The sequence below is a fragment of the Plectropomus leopardus genome, chromosome 3, assembly GCF_008729295.1.
Source record: "Plectropomus leopardus isolate mb chromosome 3, YSFRI_Pleo_2.0, whole genome shotgun sequence".
Taxonomy (NCBI): Eukaryota; Metazoa; Chordata; class Actinopteri; order Perciformes; family Serranidae; genus Plectropomus; species Plectropomus leopardus.
This window is the reverse complement of record NC_056465.1, coordinates 33,803,616-33,818,531: the sequence shown is the minus strand read 5'-3', so window position 1 is coordinate 33,818,531 and position 14,916 is coordinate 33,803,616. Positions and strand designations below refer to the sequence as shown.

The 14,916-nt window shown below is 41.3% G+C and overlaps 1 protein-coding gene across 1 annotated transcript in view; it reads right to left on the bottom strand.

Moving 5' to 3' along the window:
- herc2 (HECT and RLD domain containing E3 ubiquitin protein ligase 2) overlaps positions 1-14,916 on the bottom strand; it is a 64,372-nt gene that overhangs the window by 23,630 nt on the left and 25,826 nt on the right. Inside the window, 29 exon segments of the mRNA XM_042483663.1 lie at positions 268-445; positions 887-1,121; positions 1,204-1,285; positions 1,894-2,005; positions 2,817-2,992; positions 3,093-3,184; positions 3,774-3,879; positions 3,989-4,179; positions 4,265-4,404; positions 5,065-5,173; positions 5,300-5,425; positions 5,560-5,728; positions 6,286-6,384; positions 6,525-6,667; positions 6,854-7,121; positions 7,824-7,966; positions 8,420-8,566; positions 9,581-9,719; positions 9,828-10,058; positions 10,171-10,367; positions 10,451-10,598; positions 11,121-11,305; positions 11,404-11,586; positions 12,305-12,497; positions 12,602-12,789; positions 12,872-13,063; positions 13,182-13,333; positions 13,577-13,713; positions 14,338-14,514. Coding sequence (XP_042339597.1) covers positions 268-445; positions 887-1,121; positions 1,204-1,285; positions 1,894-2,005; positions 2,817-2,992; positions 3,093-3,184; positions 3,774-3,879; positions 3,989-4,179; positions 4,265-4,404; positions 5,065-5,173; positions 5,300-5,425; positions 5,560-5,728; positions 6,286-6,384; positions 6,525-6,667; positions 6,854-7,121; positions 7,824-7,966; positions 8,420-8,566; positions 9,581-9,719; positions 9,828-10,058; positions 10,171-10,367; positions 10,451-10,598; positions 11,121-11,305; positions 11,404-11,586; positions 12,305-12,497; positions 12,602-12,789; positions 12,872-13,063; positions 13,182-13,333; positions 13,577-13,713; positions 14,338-14,514 — 4,638 coding nt within the window.

Here is a 14,916-nt window from a genome sequence, read left to right as displayed (position 1 = left end):
AGTACCAGCTAGAAAATATCGGCAATTGCTTTTTTTTAAACATTTCGCCCAACGGTAATGGATTCATAAAGAAAACATCATAAACTAGTCAAGCTCTACACATGATACATTTAATTACAAGGTGTAAATATTTGTCCTATTGCACCGGATGATAAAGCAACAGCTAAACATTACATTCTTAGTGCAGAGTGTCTCTGTGATAAAGTTTATTTTCTTCAGTGTCCCTGTAAAGTAAAGAAAGCAGTGAGGTAGGAGACACAGACATACCAGTTTAGGCCTCAGCTGAGTGGTGTTGTCCCCATGTCCGAGGCGGCCATATTCCCCCAAACCCCAGCTGTACAGCTCCCCGCTGGAGGTGATCGCCGCACTGTGAGAACTGCCACAGGCGATGTCACGGATGCGCTTTGTCTTCAGCGCCTCGATCAACCGAGGCTTGTCACAGTTCCTAGGATGGAAAAACATATATGTCTTTAATTACATCATCAGAAAGTTGTCCACAACACTGCATCTTGGAGATGAAAGAAATACTTTCTGATTAAGGAATTTACATTCTGGACTATAATAGAAAAAAGAAATCAACATCAGCCCCACGATCACAAATGTTAATGCAAATTCAACTAATTCTCAGAGAATTTTACATGACCGTGCAATTTTTTTGCAAACTGGACCAATCATTGTAGTCTCCTATGTGGTTCACCAATCAAAACTTTCCTTGCAATTTCCTAATGAAGCTGCTGTGAAATCTGGCAGAAAAATCCCCAGAAAGCTGCCAAAATCCTGGAGGGGCTGCATGATTTATTCCACCATTTAAAGAAAACCAAAACTGAGAATAGCAAAGTGCTCCTCTCTAAGAAATGAGCAGTATCTCCTCAAAAAGATAACCTACATTCTGCTGAAGTGTCCCAGTTTGCCATCGTCTCCCTCTCCCCAGGAGAAGACCTTCCCGTCCACAGTCAGGGCCATGGCGTGGCGTCCCCCAGAGTGCACGGCGACCTTCTTCACCACGTAGTTACTGAGAGCGGTGATCTGACGGGGGATCGGGATGGTCCCACTGGACAGGCCCAGTCCTAACCTGCCGTTAGTGGCCTCTCCACACGCATAAATCTTCCCCTCGACCGTCACTAAAACAAAGCTTACATGTTAGATACACCATATGTGCAAGTTATTTAATAACATAAACTCAAATAATATTCTATCGCCCACCTGCAAAGAGGCTTTTGGAGCCTCCGGCCACTTGGACCACGTTGAGTGCGGACAGAGTTTCAGAGAAGGAGGGCACCTTGATCTGTGAAGGACACAAACAAAACTGATTAGAGATGCAGCCGCTTCTGAGCGTCTCCCACAGGCGACCTCAAGGACGAGTCTGCTCCGCTTTACATTCTCTATAAAGATGGTTACATAAGTGAGACATCCTCAAACAGTAAGCATAAACTGTTACATACTCAAAAGAGTATTATGCTGATCTGATAAACTGGGGCCACTGGTGGAAAACACAAAACTATAGTGTAGTACTTTACTACTACTGTATTTTACTTGAGTATTATCCTTCTATACCACTTCATACTTTTACTTTTCTTCATTTTAAAGGGGAAATATTGCACTTTTTTCTCTGCTGCATTTAGATTTTACAATCAAAATGTTATAATCTAATACAAACTGGTAAAAATACATGTTTAAAATGACCTCCATCTGGACCAGCTATGACGTCAAAATACTCCAATCCAGATATTTATTATAGAATAATATGCTTCTCTGAAAGGGGCCATTCTCCTGCTTAAAGACTGAAGAGTGGTTTACTTTTGATACCACTTCATGGAGAGGATTTATGGCTCATGAACCATAGGGTAGTTTAGCCATTGACTCATTCTGGGTTAAAATATGCAAAAGCTGCACCTTGGATCCCTTGAGTCCTCCCAGCTGGTCCTTGTCATTCAGCCCCCAGACAAACACTTTGGTCCTGATGGTGGCGGCAGACTCCAATCCAGATGACTTCTTCCGAGCAAGACTAAAAGACAAAACAAAAACACAGAGTGAGATCATGAGTATGAATTCACTACATCTACGTTTCAATGTTTTTTTTTTCATTATTGTTTCAAAAAAATCACAGCTGTGTTTGAGTAAACACAGCTGTATAGTTAAATTACTCAACTGGAATTGATCAAACACTTTCTTAATGTAATTTTTATGGTCCTCAACCATGATCCTCTTCCATAAACGCATGAAGCCATTCACCTATGACCACATACGCATGGACAACTATGAAGGTTAGGGTTCGGCGCTGAACTTGATACTTTTAACAGTTTCTGCAAATGGTCTATTTTCTCTTCTATATTATTTTAGTAACAGTCTCATAAAACTGCTAGAAACTAAAGATTAGCTATATGTGTATTAACGAAAAGCAGAGGAACAGATTTCCCTTTTAGTCTCCTACGTTATACCTGAAGCTTGTTCAAAAACAAATGTTTTGTTATCAAAGAGAAAATAAATTACTGAAAAAAGGTGCTTAATTCCAGGTGCCGGTATAGTATTGGTTCAAATGTGAATGGTACCCAACCATAATTAGGGTATGTCCACAGACAATTGCTCAACATCCTCAATTTACTGGTTAATTTATGAAACTGATCATGGGATGGAACGTGCTTTGCTGCGAAAACACAGTCTGTACAAGTTTCCTCCTTAGAGGACAATAAAGTATGAACGTGAGTCTCATCGGCCTGCATCAGTAAAAACCCCGTGCTGTTAATGCTTTAATGTTTGCTATAGATGCGCAAAAAAGTCTGCAACCTGTCAGTCATCTGTTCTCATAGCCTTTTTACCTCCCAGTGGCAGTTTTATCATCATCCTCTTCTTCATTATCAGATGCCAAGAAAGGGACTGTGGCCAAGTCTTCATCCTCTGCTCTGATCCGTCCAACGATGCCCAGCCCGTGAATCTTACAGTCTATACCGGAGCTGCGACACTGCTTGATGGCGATCTCAATGTATCTGTGATACTGGGGGGAAGACATCATTCAAGTTATTACAATTTTAATATCATAAACAATAATTAGAAGCTGATATCACTAGCTAATTACTAGGTCTTAGCAGACTAACCTCAGTGCAGTCACTAAGGAGAAGGACGGTCGTGTCTGTGGGATTGATGTTAATCGTCTTCAGCTCAATTAAGTTGTTCAATGAGCTTCCGCCTGTATATTAAGAAAAAAAAACATTACTTCTGATGATAAAAATGCCCAACTGTCAAGAACAGCATAATGTTTATGCAAGAGGAACTATTTGAGGAGGTAGATCGCAAAACCACAATATAATCATTAAATGCCAAAAAAACAGAATCTTTCCAAACTAAGGGGCAACAAAGTGCTCAAGATGGGTTTCTTTTTTTAAAGAACAACAACATTGGCCCATCAATATCACATGTTCTGGTCTTGCCTGTTATTAATTCCTTTCTGGCAGGAGTTTTATGGTTTTCACACCTTTGTTTATAAACTGACTGAAGTATCATGATGACACACCTCAACATTCTGGCTCTATTTATGAATTTAGTTTTTCCCCTTTTTAAAATGTGTTTTTCTGGGTGCACATCTGTACTTTCATTCACTTTATTGGTCATTTTTAAATTAAATTCACTTTTGTAGTATCCTCTGATGTACCTGTGATTTAGAGAAGGCTTGGAGAGATAAGGCTACTAAGTCCTGTGAGGACTATCTGCTTGGACTTTGCCATATCTTAATAAAAGTAGAATTTAAATAAAAAAACAAAAACATGAAAACAACTCACCTGACACGACCACTAAAGAGGGCATGTAGCTGCTGTCTGCTGGATCCACAATCATCTTCAGTCTGTGCACGAGAACGTCTGGAAAGAGCTCGAGACGAATCCAGTGCTGCAGAGGAAAGAATGACAAATCCCGACAGGTGATGCATTTCGCTTTAATAAAGCTAAACTAAAAAGGCTGTCAGCGGTTTATTAGAGTGTGCAATTCAATCTCCCACCTTTCCCTGCGAGCCAGAGGACTGCCAACACTGATCACTGCAGTCAATGAGGCGTGAGGCCTGGTTCACGGAGGATGAGACATTGAGGCTCTTGACGGCGCGGGACCAATCGTCAATCAGCATCCCGCGCTGGCTGCTGTGATGCTTCTTGAGCTGTTTTCCTGAGCGGCCGCAGAACGCTGGAGACTGGCCTAATCGTACGAGAGATGAACGACGCAGGTTTACAAACACATGTTGGAACATCACAGATGACGTCTGGGTGAATGTGTGACTAACCAGGCTCGTTGATTCTGCCAAAGGAATGTCTGGTGTTGTGTTTGCGGGTCTTGAAGCAGTTTTCACAGAAGTCAAAGTCGTCACAGTTTCTGCATTTGAACCTGGGGCCGTTTATAGGGAACATCTGACAGCCATCACACCTGCAGACAACACACATTGCATTTGAACATTTTGAGATTTAGGTTTGGTTAATTTAGCAGACAGTAACCCTGAAGGTAAAATTTGCCACCCTTTATGTGGACGTCCAGTCAGTGTCAGGTGAATTTTTTCAACAAAAGCATCAATGTCCTCACATAACAGGTCAATTAAAGTCCGGGTAAAGCGATAATTAAAATGTGTTCTGAGTTTGTCACATCACAGAAAGATGTGTTATTAAACACCTGACCAAATTTGAATGATCAAAAAAAAGATCGGCAGGTATGTAAAAGAAGGTCTCAGAATCATGAAAACATGCACAGTATTCTCTGATCTGAAACACAGGGGCGTGTCCGCTGGCGGAGCGGAGGTCACGCCAAATTTCGGGACTATGCTAATGATGCGTCTCCTTTTTATACTGCTACATTGTCAGGGGCGGGGTTATGCTGAGTATAGCTCCAATGCATCATCGAACTATGGTTTTAGGCCCGCCCAAAAAATCTTAAAACACGAAAATGGTGAAAAAACAGTCTAACTCCAAAATTCAGTGCTATATAGTAAAGGGTCTTTGTAACTTGTTTTCAACAGTCAGTTTTCAACATTTAGAATGTGTTTTGAAACAAATCTCCGAGTTCACTTTACCCGGACTTTAAATATATTCATACCTCACTCCGGGGTGAACACTGGGCACCAGTTCCATTTCAGACAGCAAGCCGGTCCAGTGGGACTGCTGTGGGAAGTCTACGATCACATCCTTTCCATTGGCACTGAAAGCTGAAACAAACAATTCAGCTCAGTTAGTACAGACAGAAAACACCTTTAATAAAGGTGTGTGTTCAGATTTTAAACCCAATATGTAACTGAACAAACTCAATTCAAAGGCTACAGGGAACGGCTCACCTTTCACAACCCCAACACTCCTGTGAGTGACGGAGCCCCATTTGTACTTTGGTGTGGTGACTGTGGGCTTCACCCTCACTTTGTCACCAATCTTTATATGTGAGGGAGAACTTTGTGGTGGGAATCCTGGAAAACAATAAAGAAAATAATTATTTTGCATAACATGTCAACAGAAAACACGCTGCCAAGATTTTCCAGAGCGACTCACTTCTCACTTTCATTACAAGAATCAGGTCATGTTAAAATTAAAATAAACTTACCAAGCAGCTCAATGTGGATGTAACGGACCCAGTATGTCCCTCCTTTTTGCTGCCAGTCACATTGCACATTCAAGTCGTGAAGTCCATCTCTGTCTAGCTTGATCACTTTCCCGACATCTCCATCATACACTTCCTCGTACGTTCTGCAGCACTTCACCATCATCCCCACCTGCAGAGAGTTAGTGATCTGTCAGACTGTCACATTTCATTAATGCACTTAAACCCTCTGACACTTGAGCTAATTGGTTTGATTTCTTTCAAAACATGGGGAGAAGGCAACAAGCAACTTAACAAGTCATGGCCCAAAAGTTTGCAAAGAATTATTTAAAAAGTTACAAAATAATTACCAGAAAAAGCAAGGGATTAAAAAAGCCTAAAACAAGAAAATAACCTTATAAAGTGTTGAAAATAAAAAAAAAATCATATATATATATTACTTTATTTTTGGTGTAATATTTTTAAATATAAAGTTTATATTATTATAAATATAATTTTTTCTGGACATTTTCCCTTTTTTTGGTTCATTTTCTAGTTATCCCTCTCTTTTTTTATCTAATTTGTAATTTCCTTTTGCAATTCTTGGGATATTGCTTGCGAGGATGGTCACAACTAATTTGCTCAGGTTTCAAATATTCAAACAGCTTGAGAAAGGTGTCTGAACGCAGCACGGAAAACTGATGTTGATCCGAAGGGTTAAGGAAATCTTTAAAAGGCTGCTGCTCTCACCTGAATGTTTTCTCTCACATACACAGCGTAGTCATCGTTGCTCTGGAAGTCTGATCTCTTCTTAAATGTCTGGCTTTCAGTCACCACTGCACCTGGAGGCTAATGTGACACACACACAATATATCACATATAAAGCTATTCTTAATCACGTCATGGGGACAATTCGACAGGCTGTGTGACAAGTGACTCAGTCCATTATTGAGCGAGTTGTTGCAGAACTAAAAGACAAAGTAATGTACCACAGGGAGTGTCGGCTCGGCCTCCTCCAGCTCCTCCAGCACCTCCTCATCGGAGTATTCATCTGACACGGTGTCGGCATCTGACAGCTCGGTGACGTGAATGTCTGGATGGTCCAGCAGCCAACCCACCAGAGCCTCCACACCTGATGTATACACTCAATTACTCTCCAAAAGCAGAATTTCACATAGTGACAAAAATATAGCAAACACAGTGACAGCTACAGAGTTTCAGCTGGAGTAATAGTGACATAGTGACAGAGGGTGGAAATTTCACAAACAAGTATTCGAATATATTCACAAATTCAGGTTTGTGTCAGATGAAATTATACCTGGGACACCGGAGGCGCTGCCTGTAGTTCCGGACAGCGATTTCAATGCAAATTCGATGTTTTTTCGTGGGAAGCCCATCTCCATGAGCTGGAGGACTATGGGTAAAGGAGGGACAGGGGAGGTCTTCTGCTTCTTCTGTTTGGGAGGTCGGACGTGTTGTATGGTGACAGGCGTGGTGGCCTCACTGGAGCTGCTCTCCTCAAACAGCGGGGAGGACGGGTGGGCCGACTCCACAGCCAGGTACTGACACACGGCCAGAGCTGCAGCCTGCAGATACAGCGATACACAGAGCGCTGAAGTCATACTGAAAACATGAGGTCGAATGTATGCAGTGCCAACACTTCGTCTACATCCACACTCATTTTATTTTGTTTTAATACACATACATTTTGTTACTTTAATGCCTAGTGTCCACACTTCTATGGCAGTTTTAAACACATAAAACAGAGACTTTTGAAAACTATGAGGCAGACAATGTTCGCTTCCTGATTGGGTCTTCTCAGTCACAATGTGTCTCTCCTGACTGGTGACAGCTCTATCACATCATCCTTTCCGGAAAAAAACTATTCATCTAAGCCTTGACTACCAGTGGTGAAGTCGACATGGACATCTGTCCAGATGTCATGTTTCTGTTGTCAGTTAACACTCTAATATGTCGCCAAATTTGCTTTGCAACAACTCCCAATTCTGTTTTTTGCTGCTTTGATCCCCTTCAGAAACATTTCCACCTCCTCATCAGTCAAATCAAAAAATCTCTTGACTTCTTTTCACCATTGCTGTTCCTACTCTGAAATATTTTCTGCATCTAAGCAACCAGCCGCAGAGTTAACGATGTATTTCCTGTTTATAGCAGCATGTGCATCCCCAATGTACATGCTCATGTGATATGTGTCTTCAGGCAAGTTAGTATGGAAGGAGATTATTTTTGAAACTGTGCTAAAACACTCTGAGAGAGGCCTACAGACTCACCTCCATCTCTTGCCTGTCAAAAATGGCTTTGATAGGGGAGGGCTGAGTGGCGGCAGACAGCAGCTGCTGCAGGAGGATCAGCGGAGGCAGCGGACCCTCTGGGGACAAGTCTCCCACATCAGGAGATGACACCACTGGGTCCTCTGTAGGCAAAAAACGGGAGAGTTATCATAACAAGCCCAAACTGAAAAGATATAACAGCAAAATGGTGCTTCAAAGGTCTGTCCATAACAGAACGATTTTCTGAAGTCTGATCAGCAAATCAGTTAACATCTACACACATATGACTCAGAGCGACCTCCAAAGTGTGAAAGTCAAGTCTGTCCTGCCACACAGTACAGTGGCTGCTGTGTTGTGTCGGACTGTACTAATAATGAAAACACAGCTCATTGTGACCAAATGCCCCCCCACTTCACCCACTGGGCGCCATGATGTTTCTCCAAAGCAGCAGAAAGTTGAAAGGGAAAATTATGTTGATCCAGGGTTATACTATAGTGCTGAGCTGCACTAAAGAGCACCAGCTTTCTATAGAAAATTGTTCTGACCAACTTTCAAGATTCAAGAGAAAGCCAGCCCTTCTCTGGGTGAGGGCTTACCACTGGGGTTGGGTCCGATGTCCACGACTGCAGGCTGAGAGAGGATCTGCCTGAGTTTGTCCTGATGAGACAGCAGGGCCCGTCCTGCCTTCAAGATATACAGCCTCAGCTGCTGGCAGCGCAGCAAATGGATGTCCACCTGGTCAGCTGGAAACACAAAAGGTTTGATTAAATCCATCGGCCTACACCTGAGGCTCTGAACACTAAATCAAAGCATCCTCCACACCTTTTGTTGTGGTCATTACTTGTAGACCAAATGAGACATGGTGTTATTTATCGGACGAACAAAATCATGCATATGGTCAGGCGCTTTATCAATCATTAGTCTAAATGCAGTCTTTTTTCTTTTTCTTTTTATTAACCCTTAGGGCTCGCTTTAATATTGCACACACTCATATTGCTCTGCACACAAAATGTGCTTTTCAAAATCAGGCTATGAAAAATATTATACATTAATATGACCTTCTACCTTCACTGAGTTCATCTTTTTAAACATCTGTTCTTATCAAAAATATCAAATATTCAATAATTTTCAGAGTTTTAACGCTTTTAATGCCAGGTTTTTGTCATGATGCCACTATGATTTTAGATGAAAAAAAAAAACATAAAAAATTGTTTTCAATATACTACAAAGTACTACTGCAAAGTAGATTATTATTATTTTTTTGATTATCACAGCCGAGGATATGTCAATAAATTTTTGAGCAACATTGATTGTGACAGTGCACCAAGTGGAAATAGCATGCATTTTCCCCATATGGCAAATATAGTAAAAATGACTTTATCAGGTGGAAAATATTGAAAATTACAAATTCCAAGGCAAAAGCCCAGAATGACACCCAGAAATAATACAAAGCATGTTTTTATGCTTTGATGGCTGCAGGACCATAAATCTTACTTTAAATGGGTTTCCATGGTGCATTTTTTGCACCGTATGAATGTAAAACTTGCTGAAAATTCAGAGATAAAGTAAAAATACACAATCTTACAAAAGATTATGCCATATGCATGTACACAGCCAAAATTAAAATAAAAAAAAAATGAAAAAAGAGCAGCGCGTTAAATGTGCCAAACAGTCCGTAAGGGTTAAGTATGATGTTTATGCATATAAGAGCATCAGCTCTAAAACATCTGTGTTGTGTCTCTCAGGAGGTTCTGTACCTGTTAGCCCTCGACTCAGGGACTTTTTCATGCGTTGTTTCTCGAGTTTGCTTCCAGCCAAACTGACTAGCTGGGCCCAAACTGCAAGCATGGGCTCAGTGAATGGCAGGTTCTGCACACTGAAGGATACTGCAGGCAGCTGAGGAAAATTACAACAGAAAAAGCAAATAAGTACTTTGTTGTCTAAAGTAAAAGTAGAGCTAACACACTGGCTGTATGTACACATGAGCACTGAAACACTTCATACCGGTTTGAGATGACTGAGCAAGCAAACCCTGCAGGTCCTCATCTCGTGAAATTGGACAGTGATGCGTCCTTTTGGGGTGATGCGAGTAACTGTTCCCTCCCCGTACTCCTCATGAATCACTTGGCCTCCCAGCCTGAGGCGCCCATCAATTCCTCCAATGACGGCCATCACTGCCATCAGACTGCCGACCCTGGGACCTTCAGAATCAGGGAAATACTCCTCAAGGAAACACTGTAGTAGAGAAAGGGGACATTTAAAATGTATCAATACTGCAGAATGAAAACGTCAGTTAACATTTTAACAAACAAAATAACTAAATCTATAATACTGTAGTAAGTCTTACTGCTTCGGACTGGCAGCTTGCCATAACCTCTCCAATGGAGCTCAGCTGAGTGTTAATGTAATCGTTTATCATGCTGTTCCACTGGCCGAGAGAGTGCAGAGTGCGCAGGACAGAAACAATCTCCTCCGCCAGCGTGCTGCTGTGAGTTGCTGTGAGAGACGCCTGAGGGCGGGACTTCCTCCTTCGCAGGGAACCCTCTGTGCAGGAATTAGCATTTTAGAAGAAAAAAAAACAAATAGCAGATTTTCACAAAGGGACGGAGTGTAATTCATGACTGTACCTCTCAGAAGTGGCAGGTCTGATGAGCAGGTGCTTAGAAGGCTTCCCAAAAAGTTAAACAACTTCTCCACCAGGAACTTCATGTCCTGAGAGCGCTCCGTCTTGTCCCACGAGGGCAGGACTGCCTGCAGAAGGCGCAGTGCCAGGATCTAAAAACACAAAGGATGCAAAAAACAGAAAGTGTTACTTTCACAAAGCTGGTTTCCATTCTAAAAAGTTTGGGAAATGACCAATAGTTTATAAATAAGCCTCCAAAAAACAAAAAAATGTCACGAGAACTGACTTTGTTACAAGTCGACGCTAAAAGTATCAGTCTACCATTAAATGCAGAAGGAGAAGGAAGAAAGACCTGGATATTTTGTGAATTATTTTCAATGGAAATGCCACACATTCACACTATGTTACAAACGGCATTAACTTTTTGTCGCCAAGAGTTGAAAAATTTTTAACTTTGGGTAAAAAGTCAATAATCAATAGTAAAAATGCAATAGTCACGGTCACTTCAAATTTACCATGGTATTGAATTGGGAATCAAATATCGTGGAATTTCACTTGTATTGGTATCGACTTCTAAATTTCTACCCACAACTTTACGCAAGTCTACTTTGCTCATGTTCTTCCCCTTGAAATACTGTCCTACTAGCATGAGGAGGACATTATAACTGACACACCTGTCTCTGCAGAGTGATGGCATTGAAGGACTGGTGTCCCTCAACAATTCGGATGAGCAGGCTGATCCACGCAGAGGTGCTGAGCATGCTGCACATCTGTGGCATGAGAGCGATGCTGCGTATGAAGCCCAGTGTAGACCAGCTCCTGTGCTGCTCCCGAGACACCAGCCTGTGGGAGTGACACCCTGACAACAAAGATGGGTTGATTAAGAATAGCATAGAATCTAAAAACTTGTCATGTAAAGCAATAAAATGCTATTTATCAACGTGGCAGTTCAGCTACCTGACTTGTCATTAGCTCCACTCTCCACAAGCATCCTCAGGAGCCCACAGAGGGTCCGAGTAGCGTCTGTCTGCAGCACCTCTGCATAGATCCCAGCTGTCAGAGACAGCGTCTTCAGCAGGTTGACTGTGCTGGTTAGCATCATAGCTGTCGGGTGGCTGCTCTTCTCTATCAGCTCTCCTTCTGCATCAAGAGAGATCGTACATGTCAATATCTGAACGTCACATTTTGCTTGGAACTGTTCTGAAGTTTTATATTTGTTTAAGTAGGAACACAGATATCCAGATGATTTTAAGACAAAAATCACTTGGAAAAACAAATAAAAACCCTCCGGTTGGTCCACTTTTACAAGTTGAGAGTGTTTTGTGGAAGAATTTAAGTACAAGATGTTGCTACAGGATCACAGCTGGATACAAAAGAAAAAGTGCACTTCTAAGCAATGGGAGCAAATATTTATCGAAACAGGACAGGCTGTCATGTAATGAAAACTCTTAAAGAGGTTTTTCTTTTTCCATTTTAATGAACGATATTAAAGCAGTCTGCCAAGAGCGTTCTGCTGGGGGCTATTTTCTATTGCAAATAATGAGTGTAAAATGTCCAGAAAACTATATTTATAATATTACTAATTACAAATTCAAATTATGTTACAGGAAAAAAAGAAAAAAAAACACAATTTGTGGTCATTTAAATCTCTTTTTTGTGTGTGAATTTTCAGGTAATTTTCTTGTAACTTTTCACTAATTTCTTGACTATTTTTTGGGCCATTTCTTGTTGAGTTTATCGTCTGCCTCTTTACAGGTTTTTGAAAGAAATCAAGCTTATTCATGATTTCAAAGGGTTAATTTGAGCATGAGCAGATGGTACGTGCCATATTAGAGGGCGGGCAGTATCGTAATCTGACCTGTGTCATCCTCGGTGTCTGAGTCCTCAGTCGGGGGCTGGGCAGCTGGTGGTGGCTCTGCCAGCTTAAGGTCATATTTCCCCTCTTTGCCCATCCTGTACGAGTTGGTGCTGCTGGTATCCCACTGGACCCTGATCCAGCCGTCCTCGCCCAGCTCCCCGATGACCCGACCGAGACCTGGTGCTGGACCATCCTGGACGGAACATTAACAGAGTCAAACCACAGTGTCTTACCTGCTTTAGTTAGAAAAACAGAGTCCATCAACTACCAATGCGGCTTTAAACCAGAATCTGGTACCTGATCTCCCCACTTCCAGTCGACTCCCCTCATAACTCTGGTGCCAATCTTCATCATGGCAGCCAGCTCAGGGCCTGAGGCAGGGAGGGGCGTGGGGGCGGCCTCCTTTCTGGACTCCTCCAGTACTGTGGCCGAACCTCCATGTGCACACAAACTCAGGTCCTCCTCACTGCTGTCAGTGCTGGGCCCTGGAGAGACCACAACAGCAGAGACGTCAAACACCTCCGTCCATATGTACAAATGTCTTGTATTTGTTTGGACGTCACTCACCTATGAGCCTGAGGATACTCTGTGTGAGGGCCAATATGCCAGAGTTTAGTAAGAGGCTGAGGCTGTTGGACCCGTGTTTCAGGGACAGCATGTGTATCATGGCTAGAAGGAAGCGGGCCTGCGGAATGGTACCCAGACTTGGTCCCGCCGGGTTCTCATTGGTGATGGTCTGCAGGGGAACAGGCTGCACACCTGGTTAAAGGAGCAGGCAGTCAAAAAGTCAGTATGTGTTTCTATAACAGCTCTTTAAGTTACATAAGTACGAGTTAAGTTTTCTGAGATGAACCAGCTATATGACCGCGCCACTCACCGAGCTCTTTGAAGCGGGCGCTGGCCTCCAGCAGGATGTTGCGAACATTTTGGATGGCCCAAGAGTACAACTTGCCAAAAGTCACCTCCAGAAGCATTCGGTTGAAGGGAGGGATCAGATCCACATCCTTCAGGCAGTCAGACAGGGGCTCTCTGAAATGGAGAGTTGAAACATTAGAAGTTTTAACACCAAACCTTACACCACTTCACTATGAGTGAAGTTTCCATTACAAATTCAATGTAGTACAGGGTGAGCAGTTTATATACAAAAGATCATTTGAGAGGCGAATCATATCTATAACACAGCAACTAAGATATCAAGTCACCCAAAAAGAGTCAGGGAAATTTCTAAAAATTTTTTTTTTTTTTACTATTGATCCAAAACTGTTGACTTACCCAATGTCGGTCCCTTCAGGTATGACCCTCTGCCAGCCGCAGAGCATTGCATACTGCACAGACGGCAGCAGGAAGCTTTTGGACGCCAACTTCAACATGGTGTCAATGCCCTCCAGTCTCACCTCAGCCCTCTCCAGCTGTAATGTAACGAAGTGAACATCTGTCACCTTTTTACATGTCAAAAGTAAAGTATATATATATCTCCTTTGTTTGTATTTGGGACTCATTCATGTCCCTCGTGGCCAATGAAACATGTATCAGTGACTGAAAAGTAATTGTTATATGGATAACATGGATGTATTGATCCTGCCTTTATTTTATTTATCTTATTACGTTGATGTTTATTATATTACTTTACTACACATATATATATATATATATATATATATATATATATATATATATATATATATATATATATATATATATATATATTAATTATATATTATTAACTTTATTATTTTTTTTTAAATTTAATTCATCATTTATATATTTCAATAAATTTACTATCTGTTATTATTATTATTATTATTATTATTATTATAATTAGTATTGTCATTGTTCATTTTATTATTCTCTCTGTCAATGGGGTTTTGTGACCGTATGGGGGGGATATATATTTGTACACTGATGTACATGTTTTGATATACACTTGAAATTTCAGTAAAAATATTGTTTAAAAAATAATATAAATCTCACTGCATTTTTAATTGTTTTTTTTTTACTGAAAACTCAGTGATGATCTGTCGTTTTACAATCACCTGTTTGAGAAGACACTTCCTCATCTTCTCGACATCCAGGGGCTCCTCTTTCAGTGCAAACTCCACAATGGTGGCCATAAGGCTGGACTGAGAGAAGGCACCCTGAACACTGTGTTTCAGCCAACGGTACTTCTGGACGTTTGTCACAGTGCTGAGGAGCGGATGCCATTTGTCCTGCTGTAAAGCAATAAAACAATTAAGGAATGTCAAACTATGCAACCAAAGACATTTTTAGGTGTAAAATTAACCTAAAAATATATATACACTTTGTCTAAACTCTTCACTCATAAGAGGAATTGTTATGCTAAAAAGTGATCAGTTATTCTCATTATTAGTTTCAGCTCCAGTCTGTATCCCCGTGAGGCCTGGTGTATTTTCATATTATCAAAATTGGCCAGAAAATGATTTAAGTAGCAATAAGGGAACTTATTAATTTGCTCCCTTGTAAAATGTTGCATAATTAACCCTGAGAAACCTGGAGTGACATCACTTTTCTTGTGCTGCTTTCAGATGCCTTTCACAGTTATTTAAACCTTTACAATATGAGCAAATTGGTGCAATTTCTTTCAGAAACATGGG